Source organism: Mastigoproctus giganteus, chromosome 5, assembly GCF_048544385.1.
Source record: "Mastigoproctus giganteus isolate SK-2022 chromosome 5, ASM4854438v1, whole genome shotgun sequence".
NCBI lineage: Eukaryota > Metazoa > Arthropoda > Arachnida > Uropygi > Thelyphonidae > Mastigoproctus > Mastigoproctus giganteus.
The window spans coordinates 36,655,082-36,675,445 of NC_143579.1; the positions used below are offsets into that span (position 1 = coordinate 36,655,082).

At 39.2% G+C, this 20,364-nt stretch overlaps 1 protein-coding gene across 1 annotated transcript in view; it reads right to left on the minus strand.

The window, feature by feature from the left end:
* The window catches only part of LOC150085306 (voltage-gated potassium channel subunit beta-2-like), a 355,409-nt gene that overhangs the window by 39,019 nt on the left and 296,026 nt on the right, over positions 1–20,364 (minus strand). The window contains exon 14 of the mRNA XM_090373139.1: positions 16,378–16,504. Within this exon, the coding sequence (XP_090229265.1) occupies positions 16,378–16,504 (127 nt within the window). The remainder of the gene's footprint in view (positions 1–16,377; positions 16,505–20,364) is intronic.

Sequence of the window (20,364 nt, forward strand, 5' to 3'; positions counted from 1 at the left end):
CCTGCCTAACCTCCTTTGTGACTTGATTACAGACAAGCTTATATCTGCTACAGGCTTCTGTGTCACCTGATATTATTATTATTATTATTAGCCATATGGTGCAAGGAAGCCTGAGGCTTATACTGCACCAGCAAAAAAAAATTCCTGAGTTACGCTGAGAGAGAGAGAGGAATCACCAAGAAAGAGAGAATTTATATGCATTCCATACATTTTTCTTCTCTGCCACGAGCCTCATTAATTCATCTGACATCCATTTAGGTCTGAACCTTGAACAGTATTTCTTAGTTGGAATGAAAAGCCTAGTAACCTCCAAGATAAAGTCCCTGAAGGCTTACCATTTGGAATTCAACGTTAGTAACATCATCAGTTGATCCCACTGTACAAAATTTAAAAACTGTCTGAGACCCCTGTAGTCACCTTTACGAAAGCAAAAACCCTTCCCTTTAGCTTTTATGGTAGATACATCTTTAACTAATTCCCATATCAGTACATTGTGATCACTGTCACCCAGTGGTTCCTTTATCTGCAAATTCTCTTAATGCATGAATAATCTCTGCTGATAATCAGATCAAGAATATTACTCCCTCTGGCTGCCGCTCGAAAATCCTACTGTATAAAACAGTCATCCAATAAATCCAAAGAAGTCTTGCTAGTGTGCGAGTGACCCGTCCACAAGTTCCAGTCAATATCTGGAAAGTTAAAATCCCGCATTATAAGATCATTCTGGTTTACTGGCCCACTCTATTTCTCTGCACAATTGCTCATTATACTCATCATATTCATTAGGCCTATAACACACACCTCATTTTTCCTTTCCCAGTGCTTATGTCACACACCAAACAGACTCAACATTGCATTGTCCACCAACATCAATTGGATGCACTTCCTTAGATTTTGTGTTTCTTAACTAACAGCATAACCCCCTCCTCCCTTCCTGTCCATCCTTGCATAGTATTGCTTATATCTGTGTGACACCATGTCTCTGATGTCTTGACTAGCACTTCAAGCTCATAAAATTTATTAACTATATTCCTAGCATTGGTGTACATGAAGTATACATGCACCTGTTTCTATTCTTAGTTACCCTAACACAGCCCATGTATTTATTTGTTCCAGTACAACTCCTGGAAATCTCCATTGTCTTGCTTTCCATGCTGCTGCTTATTCCAATAGAAGCAGTGCAAGAATCACTTTTGTCTCTGCCTGAGGCCACTGTTAATCTTTTAGTATCCCCCCCCAAGCTAGCAGTTTTTCGATCCACCTAACACTGCCTCGATAGCATCAGAAAATATTCTTGCACACTTTCTATTTAAATGTACCCCATCCCTGTAGAAGCAGTCTCTCTTGTCAACAACAAGCACAGACCTGCCTGAAAAAAATTCTACCCCTTGAGCCTTACACAGTCTATCCAGGGCCGAATTGATCGACAAGGCTCTCGTCATATACTCCCTCCTATCATGTATGGGCAGAATTGCAGACATTTTCATATTCAATCATAACTTGCGACTTTTTGTCAACATTGAAAAGTAAATCTGCAGATCTCCTCCTACTCTTAATGTCATTAGTTCCAACCTGTACAACAATATCACCTTTTGTGCCCATAAAAGATGATATCTGCTCTACGTCATCAAAATTTGTTCCTGGCAAACATACCCTGGTCCTGTTCCACCTATGCTTGCATAGTATATTCCCCGTCTCCTTGACAGTAGAGTCGCCAACAATAACTAGTTCCTTTGGGACCAGCGCATTCTGCCTTGAAGATTGCCTCTGTGTTGCCTGATGCACATGAGTCAGCTCTGCCATTGAGGTGGGCAGCTGAGAGCTTGATGGGCCCCCTCATATTAATTTTTTTGAGGGTATTTAATCTACACCTCAAGCACTCATAGACCCTGAAGCTCTCAGAACACTAAATTGGCACCTAATTTCTTGACACTGTAGGCATCTAACACACACACACACACACACACACACACACACACACATACACACACACACACACACCCTCCTTGGCTAGATCATGTCCTGTTTTAGAAATTTCAGCAAACATTTTACATTTCGCACATTTTTTGAGACTGTGATACGTTGGAGAATTTATCAGAGGACTTTCACACTGACACTTAAAGAAGGGTCACTGTCCTCAAAAGAATTAAACCAGAGGACTCGTTAAGTACTCAATTACCTACCTTAATGTCAGAGCCTACCCTCATGCACTTGGCTGCATTGTAAGATCACAATAAGCAAGATGGCTGATCCCACTCAAGTTTTTTTTTTTTTTTTTTATGAAAACCCCAAAAACAAAAGGTACTAAAACCTATAGTACTTAGTAGCCACGTGTGGGTTTAAGATTAGCATTAGCATTAGTAGAGGCATATGATGCAAGAAAGCAAGCTTATTCAGCATCAGCCAAAAAAAAAAAAAAAAAAAAAAAACACACCACTCCCATTTCACCCCTCCGTTCGTTCAAAATACCTGTCCAGTTGAGCTTTAAATTTGTTTAGGCATTCAACTTCAACAACAAGTGATGGAAGTCGGTTCCACCAACCAACCACCCGCTGGCCAAAGGCAAATTTCCGCACATCTATCCGACATCCGTCCTTCCTCAATTTGAATTTATGCCCTCTGAGGTGATTATTCTGAGCAAGATGAAGAATCCCATTGGCATTGAGCATGCTCAAACCATTCAAAGCCTTATACACCTCTATCAGATCACCTCGCCGGTGCCTAGTCTCCAGACTCTGTAATTTGCAAAACTTAAGCCTTTCTTCGTAAGAGCAACCCTTTGTTCCATTCACTAATCTTGTTGCCCTTCTCTGTACCTGTTCCAGCAGCTCTACATCCTTCTTGAAATGAGGCCTCCAGACCTGTATACAGTACTCAAGATGTGGCCTAACCATTGCCTTATACAAGGGAATAATCACCTCCTTATCCCTGCTAGAAAAATTCCTGTATATCATTGACAAGACACCATGAGCTATTCTTGCAGCCCGTCTGCACTGTCAGAAAACTTCATATCTGCCTGCACAATTACTCCCGGGTCCTTTTCATTCTTCGTCAATGTAGTACCACAGAGTTGATACGTTGCTCTGGGGTTACTGTTTCCCATATATAGTACTTTACATTTGTCAATGTTAAACTTCATTTGCCACCTCTCAGCCCATCTGTTCAACCTTTCCAGATCCTGTTGCAGCAGCATAGCGTCAGTAGTGTCCTTAACAACCCTGCGAACCTTTGTATCATCTGCAAACTTGGACATTAAACTTGATATCCCATCATCAATATCATTCTTAAACACGGAAAACAACAACGGACCCAACACTGAACCCTGAGGAACTCCACTAATAACATTAGTCCACGTTGAACAGTGTCCATTGATTACCACTCTCTGTCTTTTGCCACTCAACCATCCCCTTATCCATAGCAGCAATTTGCCTCCAATGCCACACTGCTCCAATTTGTGCAGCAGTCTTCCATGTGCAACAGTATCAAAAGCCTTTCTAAGATCCAAATATATAATATCAAAGTTATTCCCTGCATCCAGTTCTTTTGTGACTACATCATAGTATCCAATCAAATTGGTCAGGCAAGACCTGCCCTTAACAAAACCATGCTGCGTCTGAGCTATAACTGAATTCTTGTCTAGATGATCCTGCAGTCCTTCTTTAACCAGTGCCTCCATTAATTTACGTGGAACAGAAGTTAAACTAACAGGTCTATAATTACTTGTGTCAGCCTTTGATCCTCCTTTGTGAATTGGGGTTACATTTGCACATCTCCAGTCTATGGGTACCTCCCCTGAGTCCAAAGAAGCTCTCATAATTATGGCTAGGGGTTTGCTTACTTCCTTTGCTGCCTCCTTTAATATAACTGGATAGATCCCATCCACCCCAGGTGCCTTTTTTATGTTTATCCTCAACAATCTCTCCTCCACTTTCTTCTCAGTTATTACAAAATCATCCAGCTCACTGCCAATGTTTACTTTACCTACATCATTCTCCTTCCTGAATAACTCCTCATGCGTGAATGTAGATGCAAAATACTCGTTTAGAGTGTTAACCACCTGAGCAGGATCCTCAACTGTTGAACCATCAATATCCAGTGGACCAATCTGATTCATCCCTTTCCTTCTTGAGTTTAAATATGTAAAGAACTCTTTTCTGTTTTTCTTTGCATCCTTTGCCAAGGATTTTTCGTAGTCTGCCTTTGCCTGCCTAATCTCCTTTGTGACTTGGTTACAGACCAACTTATATCTATCATAGGCTTCCATGTCACCCATTAATTTGTATGTATCCCATGCATTTTTCTTCTCTGCCACCTGTCTCATTAGTTCATCTGACAACCATTTAGGCCTAAACCTTGAACAATATTTCTTAGTTGGTATGTAAAGCCTGGTAGCCTCCAAGATTAGTTCCTTGAATGCTTCCCATTTTGAGTTTGCTGTTGGTAACATCATCAATTGGTCCCACTGTATAGAATTTAAATACTGTCTCAGACCATCATAGTCGCCTTTACGAAAACAAAAACCCTTCCCTTTACCTCTGATGGTAGTTACCTCCTTGAGTAAATCCCACTTCAACACACTGTGATCACTGCCACCTAGTGGTTCATTTATCTGCAGATTCTTAATGCATGAAGAATCACTACTGATAATCAGATCAAGAGTACTGCTCCCTCTTGTTGCCTCACGAACATGCTGATGTAGAAAACAATCATCGAATAAATCCACAAAAGCCTTGCTAGTGTGCGAGTGACCAACCCACAAATTCCAGTCAATATCTGGGAAATTAAAATCCCCCATTATAAGACTCTCTGATTTACTGGCCCACTCTATTTCCCTGTACAATATCTTATTATACTCATCAGAGTCATTAGGCCTATAGCACACTCCTACTCTCAATTTTGCTTTCCCTATGCTTATGTCACACCAAACTGACTCGACACTGCCCTGTCCATCGATGTCGACTGGCTTCACTTCCTTGGACTTTATGTGTTTCTTAACTAATAGCATAACCCCTCCTCCCCTCCTGTCCTGTCTATCCTTTCTATACACATTGTATTCCCCAAATTCCAGTTCCGCATTACTTATATCTGTGTGATACCACGTTTCTGATATCCCAACAATATCTGCCTTTGATGTTTTGAGCAATACCTCAAATTCATCAAATTTATTTACCAAACTCCTAGCATTGGTGTACACGCAGGTATACATGCACCTGTTTCTATTCTTAGCTACCCTAACACAACCCATGTGTTTACTTGTACCGCAATGACTCCCAGCAGTCACTGAAATATCCTGAATCTTGTTTTTCAGGCTTCTGCTCATTTCAATAGAAGCAGTGCAAGAATCACTTCCACCTCTGCCAGTGGCTACTGTTAATCTATTAGTCCTTGTATCCCCCCCCAACTAGCAGTTTTCCGACCCACCTAACACTGCCTCGACAGCATCAGCAAAAATTCTTGCACCCTTTCTATTTAAGTGTATCCCATCCCTGTAGAAGCAATCTCTCCTGTTAACAAGTACAGTCCAGGCTGAAAAAAATTCTACCCCTTGAGCCTTGCACAATCCCTCCAGGGCCGAATTGATTGACAAGGCTCTCATCATATACTCCCTCCTATCGTGTCTCAGGCTTCTTTCAGGCTTCTGCTCATTTCAATAGAAGCAGTGCAAGAATCACTTCCACCTCTGCCAGTGGCTACTGTTAATCTATTAGTCCTTGTATCCCCCCCCAACTAGCAGTTTTCCGGCCCACCCAACACTGTCTCGACAGCATCAGCAAAAATTCTTGCACCCTTTCTATTTAAGTGTATCCCATCCCTGTAGAAGCAATCTCTCCTGTTAACAAGTACAGTCCAGGCTGAAAAAAATTCTACCCCTTGAGCCTTGCACAATCCCTCCAGGGCCGAATTGATCGACAAGGCTCTCATCATATACTCCCTCCTATCGTGTCTGGGCAGAATTGCAGACACTTTCAAATTCAACCCTAATTCACGGCTTTTTTTCAACAGTGACCTGCACTTGCTAAGTAATTCCGCCGGTCTCCTACTCTTAATATCATTAGTGCCAACGTGTACAACTATATCACCTTTTGTGCCCTTAAAAGATGATATCCGCTCTACAACGTCATCAACCTTTGCCCCTGGCAGACATACCCTGGTCCTATTCCACCTATCCTTTTTACAAAGCATGTTCCCCATTTCCCTGACAATAGAGTCACCAACAACTACTAGTTCCTGTGGGACCAGCGCATTCTGCCTAGAGGGCTGCCTCTATGTTGCCTGATGACCAAGTGCAAGCTCTGGCGTTGATGTGGGCAGCTGAGAGCTTGATGGGCCCCTCAATTTATTTCCTTCGAGGGCATCCACCCTGTCCTTCAAGCTCTCATAAAGGCCCATAACAACACTGAGTTGTCGCCTGATTTCCTTGCACTCCTTACATCGTGCACGCACAAAGACATCCCCCTTGGCAGCAGCATGTCCCGTACCCGACTGCTCCGCAAACATCAAGCAAACAGTGCATTTTAAAAGACTGTGATTCAGAGGGCAACTGCCCCCCTCAGTTCTCCCCTGAACCAAAGCACTCCCATTAGCTTGAGCCTTTTGCTTTGCTGCTCTGGTCAGAGTCATGATTCCGATTTAATTCAATAAAATTTCAAAACAAAAATTAAATCCTTAAGTTATATCCAAAAACAGTTATGTTAATTTTTTTTTTTTTTTTCGGTATCTAGTGTTTTCTACGAGTTCCCTTTATACAACTTCCGTATCACGTGTACCACTATAGTTATGTATTAATTATTTGTTATGATTAAGTCGTTATAAATATATAGAGTTAAAAATACAATTTAATTGACAATAAAGTTTATCAAGATTAATAGATTTACTGATTAATTGACAATATTATATTATGCACTATACTACACTAAGCTTATGCTATCGTGTAAAAATGGCGGGAATTCTCGAACGGTACTTCTACGGACTCGTAAGTATTGATTAGCTTCCAAATCTCGCTATCTCAATTTAGAATAAACTAAGGATCCTCACTAGGTCTATAATCTACTTATAGAAGATAATTTGATATAACAATTGGTTAATAAATCGACTAAATTTGGTTAAAAAAAAGACTTCTCATTCAATTTGTAACACGTGGATTTGATACCGTTACCGATACTAAGTAATACCTACAAAATCTCTGTCTAAGTTAAACTTTAAACTAAGTATCGTAACTAGGAATATAAAGCTACTCTAGAAAATAAGTTATTATGACAATTTAAGCTAATAAATCAGAAAATAAATCAGGAAAAACTTCTCTGTTCCAAGAGCTTCAAGGAGCTTCGTCCGCACAGGCTAACCTCGTACCCAGACTCCCAGATTTGTTTACACTACACTTGAATTTCTGTTGATTGTACTTTTTAAGAAATACATGCGAAGGGGGGTTTTGTTCCATAAAATGGATGTTGAAAGAATAAATGAAGAAGAAGAAAGTTGGTTCTGTGAGTTTGAAGTTAGACAGTAAAAGGATGCTGACTGGTTATTGCACATGTTTGAACTGGTTTAGAAGTGAAAATTATAGAAGCCAATTCAGAAGAACAGTGCCATAGGAAGTCTTCACAGAAAAGGCATGCAACAGAAACAGAATGTATATGGGACAGAGATTGGAGAGACTTTGTAAGAGATGGGTCATTAATTAACCTAACTGCCCTCTTTTGAATGGAGTCTGGACAATCCTTCTGACACCCCTTTGACAGAAGACCATAAGAGGCATTAAATGGACAATGCGGTAGGAAGTGGCTTATCAAGGTCGTTAATACAAGAGTTAGAAGAAAAGTAGGATGCTAGTAGGTTGGCTTCATCCCTAGCTGTGTGGCAATAGAACTACCTGGTTTTTACAGAGGTGGGAATAGAGATGAGCAAAAATTGCAGCCAATAGCTTTAGCAAAGGATCAGAATGCATGGCTGCCATTTGGACAAGAAGCAAGTTTTCTACTCATAGCCTGTTCAAAATCTAGTTTGGACTGACTAATAACTGCTTTACAATTGTTGCAAGCTTCAGCAGAAAATGAACCTGAAGGTAGTTAATCCTAGTGACTATTGTCAGAAAAATAGGAAATATTTTATGCAATAAGGATAGTATTAGTAGAGGAATATGATGCAAGAAAACAAGCTTATGCAGCATCAGCCAAAAAAAAAACTTTCCACTTCACCCCTACATTCATTTGAAATACCTGTCCAGCTGAGCCTTAAATTTATTTAGGCTATAAACCTCCACAACAAGGGATGGAAGTCTTTTCCACCAACCAACTACCTGCTGGCTAAAGGCAAATTTCCACACATCTATCCTACATCTGTCTTTCCTCAATTTGAATTTATGCCCTCTCAGGTGATTATTCTGAGCAAGAGGAAGAATCCCATCAGCATTAAGCATGCTCAAACCATTCAAGGCTTTATACACCTCTATCAGATCACCTCACTGGTGCCTAGTCTCCAGACACTGTAATTTGCAAAACTTAAGCCTTTCTTCGTAAGAACAACTCTTTCCAGCAGCTCTACATCCTTCTTGAAATGAGGCCTCCAAACCTGTATACAGTACTCAAGGTGTGGCTTGACCATTGCCTTATACAAGGGAATAATCACCTCCTTATCCTTGCTGGAAAAATTCCTGTATATCATTGACAAGACACCATGAGCTACTCTTGCAACCCATCTACACTGCTCAGAGAACTTCATATCTGCCTGCACAATTACCCCAGGTCCTTTTCATTCTCTACCACTGTCGGTGGTAGAGAATGAAACGTTGCTCTAGGGTTGCTGTTTCCCCATATGTAGTACTTTATATTTGTCAATGTTAAACTTCATTTGCCACCTCTCAGCCCATCTGCTCAACCTTTCCAGATCCTGTTACAGCAGCATAGCATCAATAGTGTCCTTAACAACCCTGCCAACCTTTGTATCGTCTGCAAACTTGGACATTAAGCTTGATATAAATAATATTGATATCATCAATATTATTTATAAATACAGAAAACAATAATAGACCCACAGCACTGAACCCTGAGGGACTCCACTAATAACATTAGTCCACAATGAGCAGTGTCCATTGATTACCACTCTGTCTTCTCCCCCTCAACCACCCCTTTATCCATAGCAGCAATTTGCCTCCAATGCCACACTACTCCAATTTGTGCAGCAGTCTTCCATGTGCAACAGTATCAAAAGCCTTTCTAAGATCCAAGTATATAATATCAAAGTTAGTTATTCCCTGCATCCAGCTCTTTTGTGACTGCATCATAGTATCCAATCAAATTGGTCAAGCAAGACTTCCCCTTAACAAAACCATGCTGTGTCCGATCTATAATTGAAGTCTTGTCTAGATGATCCTGCAGTGCTTCTTTAACCAGTGCCTCAACATAGGAAGTTGGTTGGCTGTTTGTTTAAGGATTTTATGGTGCATTAGCATCTAAGGCTATAATGTGCCTAGGATAGGACCAAGATATTTCTTCAAGGAGCAAAATTTGGTGATATTGTGAAAAATTATTATCTTTTCCATGTTGACACTAATGATGCTATGCACTAGGCAATCTGATGTTGTTATTTGGTTTTTAGGAGCATTAGCAACTAAGGCCATATTGCTCCGGGCATATGCGGTGGTCATTCCCTGACCTTTCCACATCCTCCGTATTTGGTGGCTGACAGGCTCAAACTCTGGTCTAATCAAGAAGCGTGTGCTACGCACTGCTGCTCCTGCTCACCTGGCTACGGAGGTGCCTAGGCTAGGAAATCTGAGGCTTGACTTCATGTATGACATGAGGCCAACCAGGCTAGCCAGGTGGGTAAAGTGCCTGCCTGGCAATCCAAAGGTCGCGGGCTTGGATCCCACCTCTGGCCTGGATCAGAGTACTGCAAAAACGTTGGGAGGTGCATTATGGCCACAGAAGCTGATGCGCCAACAACTAACAAAAAAAAAAAAGACATGATGTTGAGGGAAATGCCATGAGTTACAACTGATTCTGAAAGTGTCTGAAAATTTGCGAAGACCTAATAGGAGGAGCTTATCACGAGAGCCATACCAACTAAGAAATACTGTTCAACGTTTAGGCCTAAATGGATGTCAGATGAACTGAGACTTGTGGCAGAGAAGAAAAATGAATAGGGTGCATATAAATTATCAAGAGACACAGAAGCCTGTGGTAGATATAAGCTAGTCTATAATAAAGTCACAAAAGAGGTTAGGCAAGCAAAGGCAGATTATGAGAAATCTTTGGTAAAGGATGCAAATAAAAACAGCAAAGAGTTCTTTCTTTTTTTAGACTCTAGAAGGAAAGGGATGAATCAGATTGGTCCAGTTAGCATAGATGGTTTGACTATTGATGGTCACACTCAGGTAGCTAATGAACTGAATTATTTTGCATCTACATTCACACACGAGGAGCTATTCAAGGAAGGAAATGCCAGAGGTTTATCAAACTCTTAACTGAGAGCAAAGTGGAGGTGAAATTGTTGAAGTTAAACTTAAGAAAGGCACCTGGGGTGGATGGGATCTATCTAGTTATATTAAAGGAAGCAGCAAAGGAAGTAAGCAAACCCTTTGCCATAATTATGAAAGCTTCCTTTGGCTCTGGGAATGTCCCCGTGGACTGGAGATGTGCAAATATGTCCCCAATACACAAAGGTGGATCAAAGGGTGACACGGGTATTACAGACCTGTTAGTCTAACTTCTGTTTCAGGGAAATAATGGAGTCACCGGTTAGGGAAGCGATGCAAGATCATCTACACAAGTCTGCAGTTATAGTTCAGACACAGCATGGGTTTGTTACGGGGAAGTCTTGTCTGCAAAATTTGATTGGATACTATGATGTATTCACAAAGGAATTGGATGCAAAGAATAATTTTGATATCATATATAGTCGATTCCGGTTATTTGGGACACATCGGGACTAGTGCATTTTGGCCCGATTAAGCGGCTGTCCCAATTATCTGAAGTTTCACGTAAATAGTTAAAAATACAACATATCCCCCCTTGACAATTTATCCGCATTGTACAATCAAATCACATTACGACAAACTCACCATAGTAAAGTACCATTCACTATACGATGTGCAGTAAGCGCCGGACATTGTGATCACGTTTGTGAATTGAATTTTAATTCTATTAAACAGCGATTCTAATTAGCAAAAATAGGAGGAATATTATCCACAGGCTATAAAAGTAAAGCTATATTAAGCACAAATTTACCCTTTATTACCTTACGAATTACAAAATTAAATGATAAGTGAAATTCGGAAGAATATACGTGATAATTTGAATAATTAATACGTACTGTAATATGAACATACTAACTAAACTAGTTGACATTTCTGTTCACTGACATTTGTGGGTGGGGTTTAAAATTTAAAACAGTAAAAAGATAAGCAATCCATAACAAAGAACACGGCACACACAAATTGCAAGTAACACAATACGCGCAAGTGAGAACCGAGTAACAGTTCTCACTTGCTTTAAAAAATACAAATACAAAGTTTTAAAAATAGGAATCAAGAGAAGATCTGAAAATTAATTTTTTTTTATATGAAGATTGCTTGGAAGCGTAAACAATTTTACCATAATAACCCACAGAATTCCAGCTGTCGGTATTATCGCAAATTCAATAAGATAGAGTTTACTATCTGTTTATGATAGATTGCACTAACAGAAAAGCCCAATAAACAGGTGATGCTAATTGTTTTTGTTTTATGGTTGTGACCTCCAGAAATCCGACCGAACTACGTGGTACGGAGGTGCCTCTGTAGCCAGGTGGGCAGGAGCAGCAGTGCGTAGTACACGCTTCTGAATTAGACCGGGGTTCGAGCCCATCACCACCAAATACGGAGGATGCGGAAAGGTCAGGAAATGACCACCGCATATCCCGGAGCAATATGGCTTTAGTTGCTAATGCTCTTAAAAACCAAATAACAAACAATAACAAACAAACGTGGTACGGACAGAGACAATCGTAGGGTAATCTCCAGTGCTGCGGTCTCCTGCTCCAATTAAATGGCATTTTGTCCCAATTAAGCGAAGTAAACCCTGGCTATTTTCTCGATTGGGTTCTGTTTTTTAAGATTTATCCCAAATAAATGGCTGCCCCGATTAACCGGTGGCCCAAATAACCGGAATCCACTGTACTTGGATTTCAGGAAAGCTTTTGATACTGTTGTGCATGGAAGACTACTGTACAAATTAGAGCAGTATGGTACTAAAGGCAAATTGCTACAATGGATAAAAGGGTGGTTAAGTGGGAGAAGACAGAGAGGGGTAATCAATGAATGCTGCTCTTCGTGTACTAATGTTTTTAGGGGAGTCCCCCAGGGTTTGGTGTTGGCCCTTTTGTAATTTTCGGTATTTATCAATGATATTGATAAAGGTATATCAGGGTTAATGTCAAGTTTGCAGAAATATATTGGCAGAGTTGCTAATGACAGTAATGATGGTACACTACTGCAACAGGATCTGAAAAGTTGAGCAGATGGGCTGAGAGGTGGCAACAGAAGTATAACATTGACAAATGTAAAGTACTGTATATGGATAGCAGTAACCCCAGAGTAATGTATCAATTGGGTGGTACTACACTCAGGGTAATGGAGAATGAAAAGGATCTGGGGGGTAATTGTGCAGTCAGATATAAAGTTTTCTGAGTAGTGCAAAAAGGCTGAAAGAGTAGCTCATGGTGTCTTGTCAAAATATTCAGGAATTTTGCTAGCAGGGATAAGGGAATGATTGTCCCCTTGTATAAGGCAATAGTCGGGTCACACCTTGAGTACTGTATACAGGTCTGGAGGCCTCATTTTCGGAAAGATGTAGAGCTGCTGGAATGAGTACAGAGAAGAGCAATGAGATTGGTGATTAGAACAAAGGGTTGATGTTACCATGAAAGGCTTAAGTACTGCAAATTGTAACTTCTGGAGACTAGGCTCCTGCGAGGTGATCCAATTGAGGTGTATAAGGCATTGAATGGATTGAATAAGCCAATGCTAACGGGATTCTTCCTCTTTCTCCGATTACTGACCTGAGAGGGCATAAATTCAAATTGAAGAAAGACAATTGTAGAATAGATGTGAGGAAATTCACCTTTAGCCAGTGGGTGGTTGATAGTTGGAACAAACTTCCATCTGTTGTAGTGGAGGTCAGCAACTTTAAATAAGTTCAAGGCAGAACTAAACAAACATTTGAAGTGAATGGACGGGTGAAATGGGAAGGATGTTTTTTTTTTTTTTTTTTTTTTTGGCTGATGCTATATGAGCTTGCTTTCTTGCATCATATGCTACACTAATGCAATTCACAAAGGGTGATCAACGCAAGACACAAGTAATTACAGACCAGTTAGTTTAACTTCTGTTCCAGGGAAAATAACATCTCTTGTTAAAGAAGCACTGCACTATCATTCACACACACACACACACGGGTTTGTTAAGAGGAAGTCTTGTCTAACCAGTTTTATTGGATACTATGATGGTCACAAAGGAACTGGTTGCAAAAAATAATTTTGATATCATATACTTGGATTTCAGTAAAGCTTTTGATAGTGTTGCACGCAGAAGACTTCTCTACAAATTGGAGCAGTATAGCATTAAGGGCAAGTTGATGCTATGGATAAAGGGATGGTTGAGTGGGAGAAGACAAGAGTGGTAATCAGTGGACACTGCTCTTCATGGACTAATGTTATTAGTGTAGTTCCCCATGGTTTGCTGTTGGGCCCATTGTTGTTTTCTGTATTATCAATGATATTGATGAAGGTATATCAGGCTTAAAGTTCAAGTTTGCAGAAGATACGAAGGTTGGGAGGGTTGTTAATGACAGTATCCACTGCAACAGGATCTAGAAAAGTTGAGCAGATGGGCTGAGAGGTGGGTAATGTACCAACCGTGCAGTACTACAATCAGGGTAGTGGAGAATGAAGAAGACCTGGGGGAATTGTGTAGTCAGATATGAAGTTTTCTGAGAGTGCAGACAGGCGGCAAGAGTAGCTCATGGGGTCTTATTAATAATATACAGAAATTTTGCTAGCAGGGTTAAGGAGGTGATTATTTCCTTGTGAGGCCACACCCTGATTACTGCATACAGGTCTGGAAGCGTCATTTTAGGAAGGATGTAGAGCTGTTTGAACAAGTACAGAGAAGAGCAAAGAGATTGGCGAGTGGAACACTTGCTCTTACCAAGAAAGCACTACAGTTCTGCAAATCGCAGCATATGGAGACTATGGAACAGAATGGTATTAAGGGTAAGTTGCTACAATGAATAAAAGGATGGTTGAGTGGAGCCGACCGGGCTAGCCGAGTGGGTAAAGTACCTGCCCGGCAACCCAAAGGTCGCGGGTTCGATTCCCGCCTCGGGCTTGGATCAAAGTACTGCAAAAACCTTGGGAGGTGCAATATGGCCACAGAAGCCGATGCGCCAATAACTACCAAATCAAAAAAAAAAAAAAAAAAAAAAAATGGTTGAGTGGGAGAAAACAGAGGGTGGTAATCAACGGGTGCTGCTCTTCGGGGACTAATGATATTAGTGGAGTCCCATAGGGTTCGGTGTTGGGTCCTCTGTTGTTTTGTATATTTATCAATGATATTGATGAAGGTATATCAGGCTTAGTGTCGAAGTTTGCAGATGATACAAAGGTTGGCAGGGTTGTTAATGACAGTAATGGCAGTGTGCTACTGCAACAGGATCTAGATAATTTGGGCAGATGGGCTAAGAAGTGGCAACTGAAGTTTAACCTTGACAAATGCAAAGTACTGCATATGGGTAGAAGTAACCCCAGAGAGACGTACCAACTGTGTGGTACTACACTTAAGGTGGTAGAAAATGAAAAAGACCTGGGAGTAATTGTGCAGGCAGATATGAAGTTTTCTGAGCAATGCAGACAGGCTGCCAGGGCAGGTCATGGGGTTTTGTCAATGATATATAGGAATTTTGCTAGCAGGGAAAAGGAGGTGATTATCCCTCTGTATAAGGCAATGGTCAGGCCATGCCTTGAGTACTGCATACAGGTCTGGAGGCCTCATTTTAGGAAGGATGTAGATTTACTTGAGCGTGTACAGAGAAGGGCAACAAGATTGGTGAGGGGAATGAAGGGATCCTCTCTTACCAAGAGAGGCTTAAGTTCTGCAAATTGCAGTGGCTGGAAACTAGGCACCTGTGCAGTGATCTGATTGAGGTGTATAAGGCCTTGAATGGGTTGAGCACGCTGAATTCTAATGGGATCCTCCCACTTGTTCAGATTACAAACCTGAGGGGGTATAAATTCATATTAAGAAAAGACAGATGTAGAATAGATGTGCGGAAATTTGCCTTTAGCCAGCGGGTAGTTAATTGCTGGAACAAACTTCCATCTGTCGTGGAAGTTGATAGGTTAAATAAATTTAAGAAGGAACTGGACATTCATTTGGAGGGAATGGTGAGATTTTTTTTTTTTTTTTTTTTGGCTGATGCTGCATAAGCTCATACACTTGCTTTCTTGCATCACATGCCATTACTACTACTAGGCACCTGCAAGGTGATCTGATTGAGGTGCATAAGGCCATGAATGTTTTAAGCATGCTCAATAATGATGGGATTCTTCTTCTTGCTCAGATTATGCACCTGATGGGGCATAAATTCAAACTGAGGAAAGACAGTTGTAAAATAGATGTGTGGAATTTTTCATTCAGCCAGTGGGTGGTCGATGGCTAGAACAAGCTTCCTCGTTCGTTGTAGAAGTTGACAGCTAAAATAAATTCACGGCAAAACTAAACAAACTTATGGAGTGAATGGGTGGGTGAAATGAGAAGGGTTTTTTTTTTTTAGCTGATGTTGTATAAGCGTACTTTCTTGCATCAAACGGCTTTATTAATGCTAATGCTTACACATTTATATTTTTTGTCAAAATTTTTTTTTTTTAATATTCAGCAGAATGAATATTTTCTTGTTTAGAAATATATAAATAAAAAATTTAAATATTTAAAAAAAAGATTTTTATTGCATTTTTTAATATTTAAATTCAGTGTTTTCCACTGCATTTTTTAAATATTTGAATTTTTATTCAAAATGAAAACATATCATGACAAGTATTGCAGTCCATTAAGAAAACATGAAATATTCATACTGTTCAAGCAGAATTCAAAAAACAAAATATTTTCTAGAACTTAAAAAAAAAAAAAAAAATTGGGAACCTGTCAGATATCCTGGCCTGGTGTTTACTACAAGTGGTGGAGCCAATTCCAGTTTAACATTGAACCAAAATTTTTCACAGATCTTTTTTATTTCTATAAGCAGAAATGTTTGAGAGTATAAATCTCTCTTACTCTGTTACAAAAATTACTCAGAATTTTATATTTCCTTAATAAATTTTTGCATGCAGTTTATTTATAAAACCTACCAATAGTAAACTGTGTAAGAGTGCAGCCCAGTTTTTCTGCAATATGATTTAATTCCTGCATTTTTGATTGATTTCTTGGAGTACGTCCTTCTTCAGTATTCATTCTGTCTTGCATTGCAGAAAAACTCTAAATTTAATTTAAGAAAAAATAAACATGATCAGGTGTTATAATTCATGTTTGTAAAATACCACTCCTGCAATTAAACCGATTAATAAATCTGCAGCAGTCAGTTTCTTATTACTATTGTTTTGTTTTAAATTTCATGATATTTTTTGTATGCATATGCTTTGGCTAAATCCTACTTTTAGTTCTTTGTAGGAACCTCTTTCAATACCATGTAGTTACTTTATTTTTCTCATTGTTACTCTAACAGGTTTTCACAGAAGTATGCTGGGAAGGCAACAAGAAGAAGCAATGATTCCTTATGCATTAAGAATCTGCAGGTAAAAGACCCACCTGACACCAGTGATCAGTGTATACTGATGTGGGATTTACTTAAAGACATAGCAAACAGCAAAGGGAAAGGTTTTTGCTTTTGTAATGATGACTAGAGTAGTCTCAGACAGTGTTTAAATTCTATGGAGTGGAACCAACTGATGATGCTACCAACAGGAAATTCTAAATGGGAAACATTCAGGGAAGTACTTGTAGAAAAGTACTAGGATTTTTTAACCCAATAAAGAAATATTATTTAAGCCTTAGACTTAAATGGATGTTAGATGAACTGATGAGACTTGTGGCAGACAAGAAAAATGCATGGGATGCACCTTCTGTATCAGGTGATACAGAAACCTATGGTAGATATAAACTAGTCTTCGATCAAGTCACAAAGGAGATTAGGCAGATTACAAGAAGTCGCTGGCAAATAAAAACATGAAAGATTTTTTTTTTGCTTATATTAACAGTAGAAGGAAGGGGTTGAATCACATTGGTCCACTTGAGGTCAACTGTTGAACTGTTGGTGATCCTTCTTAGGTTGCTGACAAACCGAATAGACATTTTGCATCTACATTCATGCACGAAGAATTCCTTAGCAAAGGGGATGACTGATACTTATCAAACTCTAATAGGGAGCTAAACGATTTTGTGATAACTGAGAGGAAAGGAGAAGAGAAATTGATGAAGCTAAAAATAAAAGAGGCACCTGGGGAGGGGATTTATCCAATTATAATAAGAGGAGCAGACAAGGAGATATACAAACCTTTAGCCATAATTATGGGAGCATCTTTGAATTCGGAGGAGATACCAATGGACTGGAGATGTATGAATATATTCCCAATTCACAAAGGCATGAGTCAAAAGGTGACATGTGTAATTAGAGAAATGTTAGCTTAACTTCTGTTCCAGGGAAAATAATGGAGTCATTGGTCAAAGAAGTAATACAGGACCATCTAAACAGGAATGCATTTATACTACAGTCACAGCATGGATTTTTTAAGGGGCAATCTTGTCTGACCAATCAGACTGGATACTATTATGCCGTAAAAAAGGAACTGGATGCAAAAAATGATTTTGATATCGTATGCTTGGATTTCGGGAAAGCTTTTGATACTGTGGCACATAAAAAAATACTGTATAAATTGGAGCAGTGAGCATTAAGGGCAAATTACTGCTATGGATAAAGGGATGGTTGAGTGGAAGAAGGCAGAGTGGTTGTTAATGGACTACTGTTTTTAATGTCTAAGTTTGAAGTGATACAAAGGTTTGCAGGGCGGTTAATGACAGTAACCAGGGTAATGCTACTGCAACACGATCTAGAAAAATTAATCAGATGGGCTGAGAAATGGCAGTTCAAGTTCAATCTACTGAATGCAAGGTCCTGTATATGGATAGATCTGGGTAGAGTATATTTTCTGGAATGGGTACAGAAAAGGGAAGTCAGTTTAATGGTGAAGGGAACAAAATGGTGGTCTTACCAAGAAAGGTTTCAGTTTTGCAAATTGGCATCTGGAGACTAGGCACCTGCAAGGTGCTTAAGTATTTGAATGGATTAAACAAGCACAGTGCTGAAGTCATTTTTCCTCTTACACCAATGACAAAGCAAAATTCAAATTTAGGAAGAATGGTTGCAGGGTAGATGTATGGAAGTTTGCCTTCAGTCAAAGGGTGGTTGATTGCTGGAACAAACTTCCATCTGTTGTTGTGGAAGTGGGTAGTTTGAATAAATTTAAGGAAAAAACAGACAAATTTTTGGAGGGGAGGGGGCAATCTGGAAGTTTTTTTTGCTGATGCTTTATAAGCTTGCTTTCTTGCATCATGCACCACTACTAATAATAATACCAATACTAAATTGTTCCTGAAGGAACAATTTAATGATGAACTATCGTAATCAATACAGAATTGAATGGCTTTGACCACCGATCTGAATCCCTGTGAGTATTCCCTGTGGAGATTCCTGAAGCACAATGTCTAGAGGAATAATTGACATACTGTTGAAGAAATGAAAGGTGAAATGTTATGGAAGTAATTTCTGAAAAAGCACTGGCTGCAGTTACGGTACACTTAAATGAATGTCTTTAAATGATTGGATCACATACTGAATATGATTTTGATGAATAATAAACATCCTTACGTGTTTAATGGCATTAAATCACCAATTCCAGCTGGAGACATCGAAAAGTGTATGAATTTCAAAAATGTTGACTTTTCTTAATGATCCTGTATAAGAACTTACTACTATTCAGATATTGTTATGGTATAAAAAGAATGTACTGCACTCATGATTAGCTTGACATCATATTTACAAACAAGAATGCATCTCTTTACTGGGGACAACCCTAAATGCTAACCTTTCCTGGCATAAACATATCACAAATATTATTTACTCTGCATCATAAAAAAAAAAATATTGCTTTGTCTTTTGGTTTTACTGTTGCTTTTTTTTCTAAGCAGCCAATGTTATTTAAATGTCATTAAGTGCTAATGTTATTTAAATTACGAATTCACTCTGCCTTGGAGGTAATACCTCTACAACCTCTCTTCCTAACTTATTCCTCAGAAGGGTCTCTAGGCTTTTCCTCAACAAATCTGCACATTTTAAATTCTCACTGAAGCCTCTACCACTTAAATTCTCTCCTTTTTTCCCCAGATACAGTATCATCTGAGATTTCAAGTAACTTTTCTTACAGAAATATGTAGTCATAACATTTACTTATTTGAGATTACCAAATGATTCTGGACTCTATCCAAAAGAGAGTAGCCAGTTTAATCAGTGATTTCTCTTTTACTAACTCGCACTACTTTCTGTCATTGAAACATTCAATTTGTGTTGCCTGCCTTTTCTACACATATATCCATGAGCAATGTTCTGACGTATTCACTGTGACTTCATCATAAGTACTTTAATATACAATACACATTCAATACTGTATATGTATTGTATTTTAGAGGCAGCCAGATTTTCAGTACTACAGTTCATAATGGGCTGTTGTGGCAGCATACAGGCTCAAACCCGCAACCTCCTTATTTGTGGCTGTCCAGACTAACCACTGGACCATGACTGGCCAGAAATTAAAGTCCAGTGCCAATTACTTTTAGTCTTCTCAACTTAGACATGGTTGCTATTAGTCCTGAATAACTTTTCATATTCAGGATTAGGGAAGGAGACATTTCAAATATCCTGTATTAAATTAAAATTTTAAAAGTGTCCCCCCCCCCCCAATTGTAATCCTGAATAGTGGCATAGTGCCACTATTCAGGATTACAGGGGGGGGGGGAACATTTTTAAAATTTTAATTTAATACAGAATATTTGAAATGTCTCCTCCCCTATCCATGCATACACAAAAAATTGCATCTACATTATCACAAAGAAAATGGGCATTGTTTTCAGTGATTTATTTATTTTATTTTTTCATTTGCATTTATCACATAATTTTTATGGGCACGGGATAACTGAACTTTCCAAAGAACTTCTGCAGTTAGTTAAAAAGAAATTTACTTTATTTGATGAATTTTATAATATAATAAGTATAACATGTATACGCA